General features: G+C 59.4%; 2 protein-coding genes across 2 annotated transcripts in view; one reads left to right on the top strand and one right to left on the bottom strand.

Moving 5' to 3' along the window:
* Nucleotides 1-10,199, top strand: part of ADAMTS7 (ADAM metallopeptidase with thrombospondin type 1 motif 7) — a 53,053-nt gene extending 42,854 nt beyond the window's left edge. The window contains exons 17-24 of the mRNA XM_030931698.1: nt 1,192-1,318; nt 1,859-2,072; nt 2,363-3,769; nt 4,716-4,868; nt 5,324-5,497; nt 5,578-5,724; nt 6,887-7,049; nt 9,824-10,199. Coding sequence (XP_030787558.1) covers nt 1,192-1,318; nt 1,859-2,072; nt 2,363-3,769; nt 4,716-4,868; nt 5,324-5,497; nt 5,578-5,724; nt 6,887-7,049; nt 9,824-9,981 — 2,543 coding nt within the window. The 3' untranslated portion in view covers nt 9,982-10,199. The remainder of the gene's footprint in view (nt 1-1,191; nt 1,319-1,858; nt 2,073-2,362; nt 3,770-4,715; nt 4,869-5,323; nt 5,498-5,577; nt 5,725-6,886; nt 7,050-9,823) is intronic.
* Nucleotides 10,200-15,320: 5,121 nt separating this feature from the next.
* On the bottom strand, nt 15,321-18,001 carry LOC115897582. The gene is made up of 3 exons (XM_030930838.1): nt 17,856-18,001; nt 17,577-17,717; nt 15,321-16,692 (listed from the first exon to the last, which is right to left on the bottom strand). The coding sequence occupies exons 1-3, from the start codon at nt 17,999-18,001 to the stop codon at nt 16,497-16,499; spliced, it is 483 nt and encodes a 160-aa protein (XP_030786698.1). The 3' UTR covers nt 15,321-16,496.
* Between the last annotated feature and the right edge of the window lie 539 nt (nt 18,002-18,540).

The raw sequence follows: 18,540 nt of genomic DNA, 5'->3' as shown, positions 1-18,540 counted from the left end.
CAAGGGAGCGGCAGTGGGGTGTGTTTTCAGCAGGTCCCATTGCTGCCTTGAACAAAATCAGAATCTGTTGGTGAGGAAAGAGGGGGATGGGTGTGGGACCGGCAGCTCAGGGGAGGGACAACTTACTCTCAGGACCACGGGGCAGGGGGTGGAGCAGAGAAGGCAGAGCCACCTGCAGAGGGGGTCCTGCGGCTGGGCCTCAACAGGCAGTATGGAAGTGTGTGTCCAAGGTGAGGAGCGTGGCCGTGCAAAGGCCCCAGGATGGGCAGTGGCAGATGGTGTGAAGGACAGGAGCAGTGCCAAGGCTAGTACGGGGGTGGAGAGCAGGGGCTGCCCCTTGATGCCCAATTTCTTGTCCAGATGTTCTCTGAGCCATTGGGAAGGGTGTGGATGGTGGGATGGTGTGTCGGTGGCCCCTGTACACACTGGGCCCTGAAGGCTCAGGCAGCGGCTCCTCCAGCCACAAGTTCTTCAATGAGGCTGACTTCATCCCAGGCCACCTGGCCCCATGCCTTTCACCCACCTCATCACCCAAGCCAGCCCCGGGAAGAAGCAGAGGGAGCTGGGCTTTCATTCTCTTCCCAAGGCTGAAGCCCCAGCCCCTGGTCACCCCTCACCCCAGACTGAGCCAGCCTGGACACCTGTGGTCCTCCTCTTTGGGCCCCTGGATGTGGAAATAGGCCTCAGGGCAGGCTCAGTTTCCTTGAGGGGAGGGTGGCAGGAGCCATGGGTGGGTTTGCGTGCTAGCAGCAGCTGGCATGGATTGAGCTCTTAGGATGTGCCAGGCGTGGGCTGAGCCTGCACATGCAAGAACACACGCAGTCCTCCCTCCAGGGCTTGGAGGAGGCAGGATTGTTGCTCCCACTTCACAGAGGAGGACGCTGAGGTTCAGAGAGGCCAAATGAGTTGTCCAGGGTTTCAGCTAGGATGCAGAGGGTCGAGGCACCAAAAACCTATTAATCCTCCACACTCTGCCACCCCTCCAGGGGCAGCCAGAGGGGAGGCTACATAAGAGAGAGGGGGTGAGTGAGAACCAGGAGGACAGCGAGGAGGTGACGGTGGAGGTCTGCCTTCATCTTGACATGGGCAGTAAGGCGCTGTTCTGGGAGGGTTCTGGCAGAAAGGGTGTCTTTGGGTCTTGGGCGGTGGGCACCTGGGTGCCAGTCCCAGGCTAAGCCCCATGGCCCCCAGGTGTGCAGAGGCAGAGTGTGTACTGCTCGGAGCGGCAGGCAGGGCCCGTGGACGAGGAGCACTGTGACCCCCTGGGCCGGCCTGATGACCGCCAGAGGAAGTGCAGCGAGCAGCCCTGCCCTGCCAGGTGAGCCCGCCCCTACTCCCCCACCAACTCCCCACCCCTCGGTGTCTTGAGTCTGCCACAGGCCCCTACATCTGGGTCCCCAGAGGCCCTGGGGAGGAGCAGAGGGAGCCAGGCTTTCATTCTCTTCCCAAGGCTGAAACCCCAGCCCCCGGTCTCCCCTCACCCCCCAGCCTGGGCCAGCCTGGACACCTGTGATCCTCCTCTTTGGGTCCCTGGATGGGGAAATAGGCCTCAGATCAGTTTCCTGAGGGAAGTTTCCCTGAGGGGAGGGTGGCAGGAATGGAGGGGGTGTGCCATGTCATCAGGCTCAGTTTCCCGGAGCGGAGGGTGGCAGGAATGGAGGAGCTGTGCCATGTCACCAGGCTTTGAGGGCAGGACACTTACCTGGGCTTGGAGCTCTGGAGAATCATCCACTGGCCTCAGTCCCAGCTCTGCCCAAACCCTGAGGGCCTGGAAGCCCAGCCTGGCCCTCCCTGCTGGTGAGCCTGCCGGTGCCACCCATCTGATGCCATGCTGATGCCACCTGTGTGCCCTCGCCAGGTGGTGGGCAGGTGAGTGGCAGCTGTGCTCCAGCTCCTGTGGGCCTTGGGGCCTCTCCCAGCGGGCCGTGCTCTGCATCCGCAGCGTGGGGCTGGATGAGCAGAGTGCTCTGGAGCCCCCCGCCTGTGAACACCTTCCCCGGCCCCCTACTGAAACCCCTTGCAACCGCCATGTGCCCTGTCCGGCCACCTGGGCTGTGGGGAACTGGTCTCAGGTGAGTGTGGGATGGGAGGGGGTCCGCCTCCAGCTCCACCCTTGGTCTTCGGCTACAGATAGGCAGATAGCCTTCCTGGAGCCTTCGTGGGTGGGAGGGAGCCTGGGCATTCCAGGGTCCAGCCCCTGACTCTAAAGCCTCAGGGATCAGGAAGCCCCTGGCAAGCATGTCCACAGCCATGGCCTTGAGCTGGGCAGGGCCAGAGAGGGCTGGCTGGGATCTCTGCCACTCTGACATCAGGCAGTGGACAGGTTACCCAGCCATGACCCTCATCCTGGCTTCCCCTGCAGTGCTCAGTGACGTGTGGGGAGGGCACTCAGCACCGAAATGTCCTCTGCACCAATGACACTGGTGTCCCCTGTGACGAGGCCCAGCAGCCAGCCAGCCAAGTCACCTGCTCTCTGCTACCCTGTCGGTGGCCCCTGGACACACTGGGCCCTGAAGGCTCAGGTAGCGGCTCCTCCAGCCACGAGCTCTTCAATGAGGCTGACTTCATCCCACGCCACCTCACCCCACACCCTTCACCCGTCTCATCACCCAAGCCAGCCACCATGGGCAACGCCATTGAGGAGGAGGCCCTAGAGCTGGACCTGCCGGGGCCCGTGTTTGTGGATGACTTCTACTATGACTACAATTTCATCAACTTCCATGAGGATCTGTCCTATGGGCCCTCTGAGGGGCCTGATCTAGACCTGGCGGAGACGGGGGATCAGACGCCCCCACCACACAGTGGTCCTGCTGTGCCCTCCACAGGTAGCCCTGTGCCTGCCACAGAGCCTCCTGCAGCCAAGGAGGAGGGGGAACCAGCACCTTGGTCCCCTAGCCCTTGGCCCAGCCAGGCCGGCCGCTCCCCACCCCCACCCTCAGAGCAGACCCCTGGGAACCCTTTGATCAATTTCCTGCCTGAGGAAGACGCCCCCATAGGGGCCCCAGACCTTGGGCTCCCCAGCCTGCCCTGGCCCAGGGTTTCCACTGATGGCCTGCAGACGCCTGCTGCCCCTGAGAGCCAAAATGACTTCCCAGTTGGCAAGGACAGCCAGAGCCAGCTGCCCCCTCCATGGAGGGACAGGACCAATGAGGTTTTCAAGGATGATGAGGAACCCGAGGGCCGTGGAGCACCCCACCTGCCTCTGAGACCCAGCCCCACGCTGCCCCCTTTGTCCTCTGTCGGCAGCACCCACTCCTCTCCTAGTCCTGACGTGACGGAGCTATGGACAGGAGGGACTGTGGCCTGGGAGCCAGCTCTGGAGGGTGGCCTGGGGCCTGTGGACAGTGAACTGTGGCCCACTGTTGGGGTGGCTCCTCCCCCTCCTGCCCCCATAGCCCATCTGCCAGAGATGAAGGGCAGGGACAACTCCCTGGAGCCGAGGACTCCCACCCTCCCAACCCCAGGACCAGGCTCATGGGACATGCAGACTGTGGCAGTATGGGGGACCTTCCTCCCCACAACCCTGACTGGCCTCGGGCACACACCTGAGCCTGCCCTGAACCCAGGACCCAAGGGCCAGCCTGAGTCCCTCAGCCCTGAGGTGCCCCTGAGCTCTAGGCTGCTGTCCACGCCAGCTTGGGACAGCCCCGCCAACAGCCACAGAACCCCTGAGACCCAGCCGCTGGCTCCCAGCCTGGCTAAAGCAGTCTCCCCTGCAGACCTGTTGGCTGTCAGGAACGCTAGCTGGCAAGCGGGAAACTGGAGCCAGGCAAGTGGTGCGCGCTGGGTGGGCTGGGAGGGCTGGGAGTTTGCGGAGGACCTTGGTGACTGTTTCCTCATCTGAAAATGAGCAGGGTGGGACACAGGCGTCATCTGTCTCGCCTCTCTTGGGGCAGGAGTTCCCAGGATTAGGGGAATGAGGGGACCCCAGGGCCCACTTCTAGGCAGCAAAGGGGGCCTCAGGGAAGGCAGGGGCAGGCACGCTCTGGCAGCACAGCACACCCCAGGATGGAGCTGGCTCAGACACTGTGCAGTGGGGAGGGTCCCCGCATGGCTGCCAGGCCCAGTCCTGCCCAGCAGGCAGCAGCTTCCCTGAGGCTCGGCCTGGCTCCTCCAGGCTGGGCTCAGCCCACTGCCACCTGGCTCTGCCCTGAGTGACTCCACCCTCCTTTGACAGTGACCTGCAGGCATCTGAGCTGCCTGAAAGAAGCTGGCCAGGGCCCCCTCCCTAGGTCCCCAGATGGTCACTGCAGGAGAAGCAAGCTTCTGTTCAGATCCCTAATTTGGGGGTGGGAAGGGGCAGGCTGAGGCCCACAGGGCTTGTTTTGCGCATCGATACCCAGCGATTTGGCTGCTGGTTCCAGGACCCAGCCTTCCTTCCCTGGTGCCTCTGGGAAGCGACGAGGCTGGTCAGGACAGCTGGTCAGGGGTGCCCCCAGGGTCCCCTCCCCGACCTCTGCACCAATGACACTGGAACACAGGCCCTTTGTCCCATGTGAGCGGGGACGGTTGGTTGCTGGGGGGATTTGACTTTTCATTCTCACGGTCTTCCTGGGAGATGGGTGGAGGAGCCTATTTTGCAAATAAGGAAACTGAGGCCCAGAAGAGGGCCCCTGTCTTGCTGAGGTCTCGCTAGGCTAGGTAGGTAGTTTCCTGGCTGTAGAGGCCTGGCGGGGATGGGATCTGCCTGGCTTTCACCAGTCTGTGCCCTGCAGTGCTCTACCACCTGCGGCCTGGGTGCCGTCTGGAGGCCAGTGCGCTGTAGCTCTGGCCGAGATGAGGACTGCGCCCCCGCTGGCCGGCCCCAGCCTGCTCGCCGCTGCCACCTGCGGCCCTGTGCCACCTGGCACTCAGGCAACTGGAGTAAGGTGCGTGAGGATGGAGCCAGTACAGGCATTCCCAGGGCATGGGTTGGAGCCCTGGTTCCCCATGGCCTGTGTTCCAAAAGCAGCAGGACAGGGGAGGGCTCCAGGCTGCACGTCTCTGCCCCCGATCACACCGGATTCCGAATCTCTTGGGAGTATTCTCATCTTTGTCTGGCTTGGCCTGTCTCCTTTCCTCTGTATTTTCGACCCCATCTGGACTTGTCTTTCACCAGCTTGCCTTTGTTCCTCCCTTTCTCTGTCTGTCCCAGCCCCTGGCAGCCCCTGGCCGTGCCACCTTTTGCCTGGGTCCTGCCAGCCTTGGCCTCTCACTGGAGCTTTTCAGGGACTTGCCCAGAGCTGGGGCCTGGGCCTGATGCCTTTCCTGCCACGTGCCTCATGGGGTCACGCCTGTGGGCCTGCACGTGGCGATGTGTTCCCACACATCTCTCGGTCCCCAGTGCTCCCGCAGCTGCGGCGGAGGTTCCTCAGTGCGGGATGTGCAGTGTGTGGACACACGGGACCTCCGGCTGCTGCGGCCCTTCCATTGTCAGCCTGGGCCTGCCAAGCCACCTGCGCACAGGCGCTGCGGGGCCCAGCCCTGCCTCAGCTGGTACACCTCTTCCTGGAGGGAGGTGAGGCCTGGGGTTTCAGTTGGGGGGAGAGGACGCCCTCAGATGCTGGCTGTGCCCTGACTCCTTCCCTGCCCACCCAGTGCTCCGAGGCCTGTGGAGGTGGTGAGCAGCAGCGTCTGGTGACCTGTCCAGAGCCAGGCCTCTGCGAGGAGGCGCTGAGACCCAATACCACACGGTCCTGCAATACCCACCCCTGCACACAGTGGGTGGTGGGGCCCTGGGGCCAGGTGAGCTGGGCTGCGTGGAGGAGCAGGGAGCAAGTTTGTGATGGCGCCTGGTCAGTCCTGGGTTGGGTGAAGGATCTTTTGAGTGTGTGCTGTGAGCCAGGCTCTCTGTGGCCCCTGCGCATGCAGCAGTGACTGGACGAGGCCCTGCCCCGCTGATGCTCACACCTGCCAGGGAGAAACAGACAAGGAAAGGGCACGTGTGCTGTGATGTCAGGGAAGGCCTTCCAAGGAAGGGTCTGGGGTTGAGACCCGAGGGAGGAGTCAGTGATGCCAAGGACAGGGATCAACGGGACAGCAGGTGTGAAGTCTGAGGCAGGAATGACAAGCTTGGGGGTATCAGGGAGCCCAGCAAAGACCAGCGGCAGAAGGGGGCAGAAGAGGGGCCTCAGATGGGCAGGACACCTTCTGCTGGGCCTGTTTGGAACTCAGGGGTTCAGGCGTTTCAGATTTGGGCCCTGAACAGGGTCCTGGAGTCAGCTGGGCCAGCGTTTGAGTCTTTGTCCCACTGGCTGCTGAGTGACTCTGGGCAGGTTGCTTTGCTTTGCTGGGTCACTGTTTTTTCATCTGTAAAATTGGGACAGCTTGGGAGAGGAGGGTTGGGAAGATTAAATGAACGAACACAACAAAGCACAGGGCTGGGCACAGCACGACACTGGCACAGACTCAGCACATGTTTAGGGCTTTCAGACCCACACCTGATAACAACGAAACCTGGTGGGCTGGGCCCCGGCTGTGAAACCTGTCTCCTCCCCTCCTGCCCATGGACTGCGGCAGGTCCTCTGCCCTGTCCCTCGGGCACAGCGGTGTCTCACCCACATTTCTGCCTACTGCTGCATCAGGGCTCCATCCCGGGGCCCCTGCCCAGGCCTCTCAAGCATGTCCCGTGTGAGGGGCTCACTGCCCAGGAACTCCGAGGGTTGTCCCACTGTTCTCATGTCCCTCCCCTCTGCAGGAGCTGATCCCACAAGTGAGAGTGGGGTTCCAGCACCAAGTGGGCTCTAGGAATGGGACCAGGTCCTCCAGGAGGCACTGAGGGGGCGGCTGGGAGCAAGGGCAGGCCTGTCAGGTACAGGGCACAGGGATGGCTTCCCAGAGGAGGTGTCACTGTCCCCATTGCTAGGACTGGCCCCGGAGAAACTCATTCCTCCCCCGCTCCCCCCAGTGCTCAGCCCCCTGTGGTGGTGGCGTCCAGCGGCGCCTGGTCAAGTGTGTCAACACCCAGACGGGGCTGCCAGAGGAAGACAGTGACCAGTGTGGTCATGAGGCGTGGCCTGAGAACTCCCGACCGTGTGGCACCGAGGATTGTGAGCCCGTCGAGCTTCCCCGTGAGTCCCCTGACCCCAAGCTCTCTGCTGAAGTGAGGTGGGGCAGGGAGGGCAATGGGGAAATGGGGTTGTCAAACCATTGCGTCTGGGCTCAGGAGCCATGTGGCCACTGAAAATCCTGATGCCACAGGATGCCATGCTGGAGGCTGGGCTGTGCTGGGGGTCAGTCAAGGGGAGTCCCAGTCACACAACATCCTGCAGGCAGCTGTCTGACCTCGGGGGAGTAGAGGGAGCAGCCCTGGCCCCTGATTTGCTGTGTGAACCTGGGTAAGCTCTTTCCCCTCTGGGTCTCAGTCTTCACAGTGAGACCAGGGATGTCCCTGAGGCTGTGTGAAAACTGGGCCTGGGTGAGTCCCTGTCCCCAGTCCTGGCCTGTCCATTCCCTGGCCAGAGGACTGCCTAGAGTGAGCAATGGAGCCGCAGGAAGGGCCTCCCTTCCAGGATCCTGCTGATGAGCTAATGGGGTTTGAGGCAGGAAGGGCCTCCCTTCCAGGGTTCTGCTAATCCCAGTGGTGGGGGGTTTCCTGGCCAGCTGGGTCCTGGTGGAAGGGCCTGGGCTAGAGGTGGTTCTGCACAACCCTGCTGCTGCCTCCAACACACACACACACACACACACACACACACACACTCATACACTTCCTTCCTGCAGCCCCAGCTGCTCTCAGCAGTGCTGATGGCAGGAAACGTGGTGGCCCTGGAGTGTCACCTAGGCTCCCCTCACCAGTTGTGTGGCCTTGGGCTCCATTTCCCTCTCAGGGCCTTCATGTGCTGAATAAAGGGGCTGCTAAGCCCCATCCTTGCATAAATGAAGTCTGGGCATGAAGGGCCCAGCACTGCGTGGGCATCGAGGGGATACTCAGGGAAAGCAACTTTTTCCCCTGTGCCAAAGCCACTGTCATCCCCAATTGCAAGGTCAGGGAGAGGGCCTGGGACCAGCCCTGCCAGTCTAAGGAATCCAGAAGCTGTGGCGTGAGGAGCTGTGGCCCCTGTGCTATTGGCTGTCTGCTCCCTACCCCTAGGACAGAGTCCTCAGCCAGGGCCCTCAAGCTGGCATTCGGGGCCCCTGCAATCTCCCCGGTCTGCCTTCTCCCCTTGTCCAATACAGCCTTCTCTATTGCACTGGCTCCTGGGCAGCCTTCATTCAGGCTCAGAGTGGCCCCTGCCATGCCTCGTTACCCTGCCTCTGGCAGGGGTGGCCTTCCTGCCTCAAACCGCATTACCTCAAGGCCCAGTGGCAGTGCCCCCACCCTGTCCTGCCTGCCCTCAGCATGCACCTAGCCAGCATCTCAGAGTGCTCCTGTGTGTCGCCTAAGCTGGGTGCTGGCACCATGTCTCTCACCTTCAGGGTTAGGGCTGGCCAGAGGGAGCAGGGTGGTTATGATCCCCGGGGATGAGGACCAGATGGGGCAGAGAACAGGAACTGAGGCACCTGGGGGCCTAGAACCAAGGACGGATGGCCCAGGAGGCTCTGGGCTTGCAAGGTCTCCCAGGAGCGGGTGTGAGTGAGCTGCAGGGAGTGGGCAACGGGGGCTGGTTAGGTGGCTGAACTAGAAGCTGTCCTAAGTGAGGAGTTTTCTGCCACCAGTGAACAGTGGAGGGGCAGCTGGGAAGGTATCTTGGACTTCCAGACCTGGAATTCCCAGGATGTTTTGCCGGTCTGTGGGACAGTTGGCGGGACATGTGGAAAGCCGGAAAACTGGTGTGTGTGTGATCACTGCAATGACCCAGCATGGCCACATCCGTTTGCTGTGGAGGTGGGGTTGACAGAGGAGGGAACCAAGGCCCAAGAGGTGAAGCAGCGTATCTGAGGTCACCCCGGGTGACCAGGATGTAGGCCTGCAGATGTACACTTTGGAGCTCTGCCTGGAGTTGGGGTGGAGGAGCCTGCCTGCTGCCTCGTGCCCTCTGCCGGGCCTGGAGGATGTCCCAGGGGCTGCTGCCTTCCTGCTCCTCCTCCCCAGGGAGGTCTGCTGGAGTAAGCAGGGCCCGGGCAGCAGTTGGGGGCTGTCAGCAGTGGCAGTGGCATCAGGAGCAAGGCCAGGAGGCTGGAAACAAGCCACTTCCCAAAATAGCTCTGATAACCTGGGGCAGGAGGGCCCAGCCAAGCCTCAGCCCTGACAAGCACAGCCTGCAGCCGGCCTCCCTCCCCAGTGGGCCTGGGCTCAGTCCCTGGTTTCCGCTGACAGCCTGTAAGGCCCACTCTCTCTAGGCTTCGTGGCCCACCTGAGAAGTGGGAGGCTGGTCTGGGAGATGGGACCCTGTGACCCAGAACCAGAGGCTGAGTACAGCCCCTGTGGCTCGAAGTGGTCACGGAGGCCTGGCAGGACAGATGTACTGGGGCAGCGGGCAGTTCTGGGAGTTGGGGGACAGAGGCTGCTGCAGGCTGGCAGGAGGCCCTGGGACCGTAGTTCTGTGCCAGGATCTGTTGGGGAACACCAGGGGTGAGCAAGGATGGAGATGGGGTGGCAGGGAGTCGCCCTGGGCAGGCTCTTTCATGGGCATGTGAGGGCATCAGGATGGGGTCTCAGGACCTTTCCTCCAGAAACCTCAGCCCAGCAGCGCCCATTCTCGAGTCTTGGGGTTGGTCATGAGTAGGTGGGAGAGAGACAGCAACAGTTGGAGACCTGCAACTCCGGTTCGCGAGCCACTCCAAAAACCGAGGCTCTCTACTTGGTGGGGTGCTGCTGGAGCCTCCTTAAGGTGGTTGGGGTGGGGAGCCAGGTTCTGGGTACCCTAAACCACTGGTTCTGATGCCTCTTTGCCCCCCACTCCAGGCTGTGAGCGGGACCGCCTATCCTTCGGGTTCTGTGAGAGGCTGCGCCTACTGGGCCGCTGCCAGCTGCCAACCATCCGCATGCAGTGCTGCCGCTCGTGCTCTCCACCCAGCCACGGCGCCCCCTCCCGAGGCCATCAGCGGGTTGCCCGCCGCTGACTGTGCCAGGATGCACAGACCGACCGACAGACCTCAGTGCCCACCACGGGCTGTGGCGGAGCTTCCACCCCCTGCGCCCTAATGGTGCTAACCCTCTCCCTACCCAGCGGCAGGCTGGGGACCTCCTCCCCATCAAAAAAGGTATTTTTTTTTATTCTAACAGTTCGTGTAACATTTATTATGATTTTACATAAATGAGCATCTACCATTCCAAAGCACAGTGTGACTTCATCCTGGATTTGGGGAATCTTAAAAGTCAGAAACTCTTCCCCCAACCCCTCTGCCCAAAACTCCACCACAGCAGCACCTTGGCAGGTGCGGCTTTTCATGTGCTCCTCTGGGGCAGATCTGCAGTGGGCAGAGCAGCAGTCGGGTCCATGAGAGCATGGTGTCTGGTGAGGCACAGAAGGCCTTGGAAGCCGGGGGCTGCTGCCCAGGGAGGCCTGTCTGCAGAGGGTGGGGTTCTGGGGGCAGGAAGGTCTTCTGGGCAGGGGCACAGCTTGGCCCTTACTTGCTGCCTGCCTCCAGCTCAGGCTCCCAGCCTCCCCTGGGGCCCCACTCTGTGGTTGTCAGAGACCTGTTCCACAGGGATTGGGCCCACCTTGTCACTTGCAGGGACTGCCCCCTGGAGTGATGGGGACTGGGGCCCCCGGGGGCACCTCCCTGGCCCTGTTTGTTCTATCTGTTGACTCTTCTGCAAAAAGCGGGCAGAGAGGGGAAGAGCAGGGTGGCCAGCTGTGCACTACTGTGTCCCCACGTGTCCCTTCATCTCTGTGCCCAGAGATAGGGCTGGGCTAATTGCCACTGCCTCGGGGTGGCCCCTTTCCCACCACCAGCCCCAGCAACAGGTTCCTACCGTGCTGATCAATGGTCCAGCACCTGGCACCTGCCTACCCACAGCCCCTTCCCCTCCCATAAAACCTAGTCCCATGGAGCCAGACAGTGGTGCCCACAGCAGGGAACAGATGGGCATGAATGTGTTTTAAAAAGGGTCCTGTCCTGGCCAGGGGCAGGAGGCTGGGGAAGGGGCAGACACTGTCCGCCCAGGCCCAGGCCCAGCCCTGGAGCTGACCCTATCCTCTGTCTGTGAGCCTTGGACTCAGCTGTTGACAATTTCTTCCTCAGCCCTCCCCCTGGAAGGTGTTACGCCCATTCTCCAGGTGGGGACACTAAGGTTCAGAGAGGTCACCCTGCAGCCTACAGGGGTCACCTCTCACATTCTACTCTCCAGCATATGACATCCCTGGATGAAAGGCGAGTGTGGCCCTGGAGCCTGCATGCGGCAGCCACGGCCACTCAGGGCTGGATGTACGCTGGGGATGGAGGAGACACCACTGAAAATCACTCCTGGCTGGGTGCAGTGGCTCATGCCTGTAATCCCAGTGCTTTGGGAGGCTGAGGTGGGCAGATCACCTGAGGTCAGGAGTTTGAAACCAGCCTGGCCAATGTGGCAAAACCCCGTCTCTGCTAAAAATACAAAAATTAGCCCGGTGCAGTGGTGGGTACCTGTAATCCCAGCTACTCAGGAGGCTGAGGAAGGAGAATCACTTGAACCCAGGAGGCGGAGGTTGCGGAGAGCTGAGATCGCGCCTTTACACTCCATCCTGGGCAACAGAGTGAGACTCCATCTCAAAAAAAAAAAAAAAAAAAAAAAAAAAACAAGTGACTCCTTAGGGACTGAGACCAAGAAACAGTATCAGAGGCTGAATCTTGTGCGATGAGCATCTGTCCAAGGACTTGGAAGGGAGGGAGGGAGCGTGGCCAGGGTAGCTGCCTGCTGTTGCGTGTCCTGCTGCTCCCCAACTCAACATGCTCACCTCATTTCACACCAACACACCCTATCCTCAGAGGAGGAGCCCAAGGCTCTGAGAGGAAGTAACTGGCCCAAGGGCACATGCCCTGCTGACACAGGCTCATCCTAGGCTCCGACTGCCCACCTCCAAGCTCCAGGCCACCCTGAGCAGGTGGAAGAGGGAGAGGGCCCCGAGCAGGTCCCAGCGGCGGCTTTGCACAAAGCAGGCAGCCTGCCAGAGGTCACGCAGGAAAGCAAGTTGCTGGGCAAGCTAGCGTGAGTCCCAGCCCTGCTGTGCTGCCCGAGGGTGGAGGAGCGTCAGGAGTGCTTCCTGTCTGTCTACAGCAGCCCGGCTGGCCCAAAGAGACCCTGGGGGCCCATGCTCTGAGTCATGGCTTCCCAGGCCTTAGTCAGAACTGCCTGTGGTGGCAGCCCCTTCCAAGGGGTGGGGAGCAGGGCCTGTCGACTTGCTCCTGACCCACACACTGAGCCAGTCCCTGTCCCAGCTCTGCCGCCGCTGCTGTGCTGCGTGACTTCAGGAACCCCCAGCCTCGCTGAATCCATGTTCCCAGAAGGGAAAAGCCTGCCAGGTCTTGGCTTGCCCTGTCTGGGAATCCTTGCTGGAGCCACCCCTGAAACACCCCTATGGGAACCCCTTTGGCTCATCATTCTTGGGTGTTTTCCACTGATGGCTGGGGGTGTCTCCAGTGGCAGCTGGGCCTGAGCTGTCAGCCCAGGCAGGAGACAAACAAGCCTGTGACTCAGGCAGGGCATGGCACAGCTGGCGGAAGGAGGCGTGCCTGTTCTTTGTGGCTGGGTGGGGGGTTATCTGGACACAGGGAGTCTCCAGCTCCTGGCTTTCCACTTTGGTGCCCCCAGCCCACACCTGCAGCTTGGCCATGGTTCTTGGGGCCTCCCAAGGCTGCCCCTGCTGGCAAAGGCATCCTGACGCACCTGCCCCAGGGTGAGCCAAGGGCAGGGACACCCAGAAATGCCAGGCTGGAAGGTCAGAGAGCCCCTCCTCGCCTCCCAACACCAATAAGCCCTGGTCCACCCTCCAAGCCCTTGGGGTGAGCCTCATCACTAGTGACTATAACAGAATTTCAGTGCAGAATATCATACAAATTAGTTTATTTCTTCCTTAGTATTACAGTTCCAAAATGTAACTTGAAGGTCAGCACAGGAGCTGCTATGATATAAAAGGAGAGAGTCACCTGGCGCCCCCTGCAGTCCTCCAGTTGCCCAGCAGCGATGGGACACTCAGCAGCACACACTAGGTCTCTGTATGGCCTCCCACCTGCAAGGACTTCCCCGGGCAGGCCCAGCTGCCCAGAAGCCCCGGAACACACAGGAAGACAAAACTATAGGATGGCGGGTGGGGATCTGTGCAGTACAAACTTGTAGTTAGAAAACCCAACCGAGGATCTGTCTGGAATACTTTCTATATCAATATACCGTAGTTGGAACCAGAACCGTCTCCAGCCATCAGCAGTCTTGGCGGCTACTGTACAGCTGTCAGCATGACTACAGGCGGCGCCCGGGGCTACCTGGGGTAAGAAGTGGGCCCGGACATCACATCAGCGAGTCAGTGAGAGTCAGGGCCTGAGGGAAGAGCAACTCGGAGGCTCAGGCTGGCACAGATACAAGGGAGTCACACACATAACATAAGAACTTGTTATATAAAATAGATATGTGGAATCTAGAAACACCTTGAGAAAATAGCCTATAAAAATATAAACTGTAGTGAAAGCACACAAAAGTATTAACAGAGGTTCAACCCATAAAAAAACCCCATCCATATAAAAGTTGGCAATTCCCAGCAGGTGTGGGGAGGGAGCTCCCCTCGGTCCTGGTGCGTGTATTTGGACAGGCCTTTGGGTTTCCCAGCTGGCAAAGTCCCCCTTGCAGCGGCCATGGGCTGGGTGTTGGGGTGAAGGTTCTGAGGAGGAACAGCAGTGTGGGGCAGCCCCTGCCAGAAGGCCCCCTGCCATGGCAGCCAGTGGAGGCCAGGGACCTTCAGGGCACTGGAGGGGACAGAGCAGCTCTTTCCTCAGTGACATGAAGCGGGGAAGTGTTAGCATGAAAGAGTGGAGGCCACAGTCCTGGAAGGAGGAGTTGGCTCCATCCTGTTCCCAAACTAGAACCAGGCAGAGCTGTCCTCTCTTGCCTTCTGGACACACATCACTTGATTCTAGGCAGGAGAACCTCTGAGAAAGTGTCCCCAGTCCCTTTCCTCCAGGAACTCTCCTGCTCTCACACACACTGCCCGGCAGCTGCTGACAACAGTCTGGAAACACGAACATACCACTGTGGGTTGCAGCCATGACGGGACCCAGGTCAGGTGCATCTCTCAGGGCAAACTGGACAACACGAGCCTGTCCCTAAAGGCAGCGCGTCTTAGCCTCAGGACATGGCAGTATGTGCTGGCATGTTCTAGGGGCCATCAGCTTGGAAACTAAAACCTGAGGGCAGCTGGTGCCGGCCCACGGGCCCAGCCCCATTCCTGCTGCACCTCCTCAGCAGCCGCCCCCCAGGCTGACAGCTGTCGTTTCCCGATGGGCTGAGGGGTTGGGAGGTTCCAACACTTGATTCGAGCAGACTGCAATTCCCAGCTCACAGTCCTGAAGGAGTCAGACCTCAAACTGCTGCTCTCAAAGACAAAGACAATGACAACACCCATTTTTGATGCCTGAAAAGAAGCAAAGGCTTTTGGCTAAATATAGAGGCCAGCCCCTCTACCCAGTGAAACGTTAACCAGCTCCACTAAAGACAAGAAGCCGGAGCTCAGTCTAGCGTGCGGAAACGCCAGCTTCGCCGTGGCACTGCTAGAAAGTTGACAGCAAAAAATAATAGGAAAAAAGTACTTCTTAAAACTGCATTGCTATTTTGGGAGGCCGAGACGGGTGGATCACGAGGTCAGGAGATCAAGACCATCCTGGCTAACACATTGAAACCCCTTCTCTACTAAAAAAATACAAAAAACTGGCCGGGCGCGGTGGCTCAAGCCTGTAATCCCAGCACTTTGGGAGGCCAAGACAGGCGGATCACGAGGTCCGGAGATTGAGACCATCCTGGCTAACTCGGTGAAACCCCGTCTCTACTAAAAAAAATACAAAAAACTAGCTGGGCGAGGTGGTGGGCGCCTGTAGTCCCAGCTACTCGGGAGGCTGAGGCAGGAAAATGGCATAAACCCGGGAGGTGGAGCTTGCAGTGAGCTGAGATCCGGCCACTGCACTCCAGCCTGGGTGACAGAGCGAGACTCTGTCTCAAAAACAAAACAAAACAAAAAAACTGCATTGCTTCAATTCTTAGTCTCGGTGTGTTCGTATCAACAAAGGATGATTTCCAGTTTTTTTTCAGGTAATATGAAACATTCCACTGAGACCGTTTTTCTTGTATTTTCATAACACTGTGGGAGAAAACGTCCTCTCACATCTACGCATCAGGGATGGTCTAGAGGGATTAAGCAAAAATGAGCTCCTTGCTCAAAGCCTCTTCCCAGCCTTCAGAAAGGCAGTCCTGTGAGTTCCCAGAAACTGCCGTGTCAGAGGCATCAGTGACCCTGTGTCCTGGCAGAGAACAAGGATGCTTCCAGGCAGTGGTGGGGTGGGCACACACCTGGGAGAGCTCACCCAAGCCTGGGCCCCAAGCAAAAAAGTTTCCCAGCCCCGGGCACTGGCAGCCGGCCTCCTGCACAACCCAGTCAGGTGGAGGAGACACCAGGAGCACTGGCCATCTCCAAGGAAGCCAAGGTTTTCAACTGTCCAAGAGCATTCATGCTGCAGCTGCACCACTGCCCTGCAAAGCGCCACCGAAAAGATTCCTCCATCCCCTCGACCAAGGCCAGCCCAGGGGTGGGTCTGCTTTGCAATATGCCGGTCCACCGTTGACTTGGAATCCCGAACCATCGTACTTGGTGAATGATTCCCACAAGTCAAGAAGGGCATTCCACAGAATCTCACCAAGCCACGCCAGGCACGCGACAAGCTGGGGACAGAGCAGCCCAGTGATCTGCAAACGCAGGCTGGCCATGAGAAGTGAGGGTGGGTGTCTGGGCAGCCAGGCCCTCCCCATGCAGGCTGGGAGCCACTATTGGAAGGGTTGCATGTGGAAGAGCAAAGGCTATTCTAGAAATGGGGCATGGCTGGCAGCTTAAAGCCACTGGTGGGAGGTTCACAGGCTTTCTACAGTGGCCATTTCTGAACAAGGGATGTGTCTGCTTTTCTAAGGCAGTCCCTTTTCATACCGACCTTATGCTGAGGCAGCAACCCTCTGGCCTACAGGTGCCTGAAGCACAGTGGGCATCCTTCACAGCACTGCCATTCAAAACCACACACCACTGCCCACTATGTACAGGAGAGAGAACATGGGGGAGACGCCCAGCAAAGCAAGGGTTCGGGGTCAGAGCACCGACAGGCTGACGGAGGCTGGAAACAGGCTCTTGCAAATAGCCACTGGTAAGCCTGAGGATCCACCAATCAGGCAGAAAGCATGACTGAGATACGTGTAACCAAAAGCATGGCATGGAAATGGCTGTAAACAGATGAGACCTCCCACCCCTGCCCCCGCACAGTGGGAAATGAGGAAGTGCAGTCTGGCTTTGGACATCTGCCCAGCAGATTCCCAGAGGCCACACACGTTACATTCTGGCTTTTAAGCGTGCTTTCACCCTTTGGGCACACTTTGGTTGTGAAGGCAGGAAGAGCAGCATCCCGGGACCCACTCAGGTATCCTCCTCCTCATCGCTGACCAGCTCACCCTTGTCAGGGCTGGTGTCCCGCTCACGCAGGAAATCCTCACGGATGGCCTCCAGCTCGGTCAGCTCCAGCCGGACCTTCTCCAAGTGGTAGGCGCGTCGGTTCCGGATCTGGCGTAGGGGGAAGGGGTTCAGGTCCCCAAAGGAGATACTGATCAGCTTCCTGGCAGGATGCAGGGGAGAGATAAGAGAATCAGCAGTGCTCATGTGAGTGCTCATGCACAGCCCTCACAAGCACAGCAGGTGGCCTGACGCAGGGTGGGAAGAGTGCTGGCCAGGCTAGGGGTCTGACGTAGGGGACGAGGCCCACCTTCTGCAGAGAGGTGACAAGGAACAATGGCCCAGCCAGGGGCAGGTTCAGAATGATGGCCTGGACTCCAGCTCTGCCACATGCTTGCTGTGTGACTGAAATCACCCCCTTTTCTGGCCTCTGATTCCTCATCTGCACACTGGGGATAACAGTAGTGCCACCTCCTAGGGTGTGGGATTACTCGAGTTCCCACACATAAGCGCTGAGAAGAGTGCCCAGCACTTGCATGGTGATGACGGGCGTGGGTGTGTCTGCATCCTCAGGTAGGCATGAGGCCTGGCACCGGGCATGAGTCCGGGACTGTCTGTGTCCCAGGACTGATTGACTGGGAATGAACACAGGCCCAGGCAGTCCCGGTGATGACTGTCAGAGCCAGTTGGCAATGTGACAAGTGTCCAGATGCAGTCTACAGAGAAACGTGCAGCTCGTGGGTTTCACATTATCCCCAGGTCAAAGCTCCAATTTACAATAAAAATGTTAAGGTTGTGATCACTTGCTCCTAACCACTGGTCAGTGGCTTAATAGAAAAGAAACCAAAAGCTGTCCTGAGGCCTGGCTATGGATTTGTAGCACTAAGGGGTCAGCCACGCTGGTCTCTGGGGATCACAAAATAAGCCAGTTCCTCCAACATGGGGCCACCATCTTCCCCTCTCTGGATTCTGCCAGGCCTCAGACGCTCTGCATCCAGCAACAGGGGCTCGTTCCTTTCCTGTCAACCAAAGGCCCAACAGATACACCAGCCCCAGGAAAAGCTGTGATGAAACAGAAATGCCCCGAAGAACTTCCTGCCTGTCCCCAGTGGAGCAGGCCATTTGCTCCTGCTGCCGTCAGCCGCCTGGGTTCCTGTCAACACACGGCGCACACGAGGGTGCAGCCTTCTGTGTTTCCAAACCCCGCTGCCTGGACATGCTTAACTCTCGTCCAGAGGCTCAAGGTCAGAAAGGCCAGCTTTATTTAAATTCTGAATTCCCCAGCGTGTGTTCTAGAACATGGGAGCACCAGAGAACAGGGAATACCTGAGCACAGGGGTCCCCGCATGTGGATTTCTCAGGTTCCACCTCCTGCCTGGCTCTGCGGACTGGGCTGCCAGCCCCACCAGGTGGGAGGAGGCTTCATGTGAACGGGGCACGGGGTCCCCACTCACCAGTACTTTCTCCCCCATAGCTGTCAGCCCACAGCCCCCACAAACCCCAAACCTAGGGTGCCCACCCCTCCTGTGCTGCAGAACGTGAGCCTGAAGTGTAATTCTTCATTTGCTCCTCAGTCAGGAGCTGACAGAGGCCTCTGAGCCCAGGCTGGCACCCGGGAAGCCAGACCCCACCTCTGCCTCAGGCCTGGAAGATTCCTCTGGGAGATGAGAAGACGCTCTGTGGTCAGCTAAATTTGGGAGATGATGCTCAGCACCTTGAAAGGCTCCCAGAAGTCCCGCTGCAGGGCCTGGTTCAATCCTGTTTAATCCCTGTCTCCCGAATGCAGCTGACCACACAACTCCCTCCCTGTGTTTCTGAAGGCCACTCACTGTGCTGCAGGACTGGCCTCCTTGCAACCTCTAGTCTGGGGAGCTCACTAAAACACTGAGGCTGCAGCCCATAGGTGGGTTATGGGCCCCTGCAGTCTTGATAACATCAGGGAGCCTGCCGCCATGCTTGGACACTCTTTAAAACACCTGTCGGTCTGGCGACCCCACTTTCTAAAGCAAGC

The sequence above is a fragment of the Rhinopithecus roxellana genome, chromosome 5 (genome assembly GCF_007565055.1).
Source record: "Rhinopithecus roxellana isolate Shanxi Qingling chromosome 5, ASM756505v1, whole genome shotgun sequence".
Taxonomy (NCBI): domain Eukaryota; kingdom Metazoa; phylum Chordata; class Mammalia; order Primates; family Cercopithecidae; genus Rhinopithecus; species Rhinopithecus roxellana.
Note: the sequence above shows the minus strand (reverse complement) of the source record. Positions and strands in the feature narration are given on the sequence as shown.

What these genes read in the sequence shown, in the direction of transcription:
- LOC115897582 (XM_030930838.1), bottom strand. Translation starts at nt 18,001, where the DNA reads ATGGGGGAGAAAGTACTGGTGAGTGGGGACCCCGTGCCCCGTTCACAT. An exon ending in GCGGGGACCCCTGTGCTCAG is followed by an intron (nt 17,718 to 17,855) that starts GTATTCCCTGTT and finishes TTGGAAACACAG; the next exon opens with AAGGCTGCACCCTCGTGTGC. An exon ending in CACAGCTTTTCCTGGGGCTG is followed by an intron (nt 16,693 to 17,576) that starts GTGTATCTGTTG and finishes GCATCCTGCCAG; the next exon opens with GAAGCTGATCAGTATCTCCT.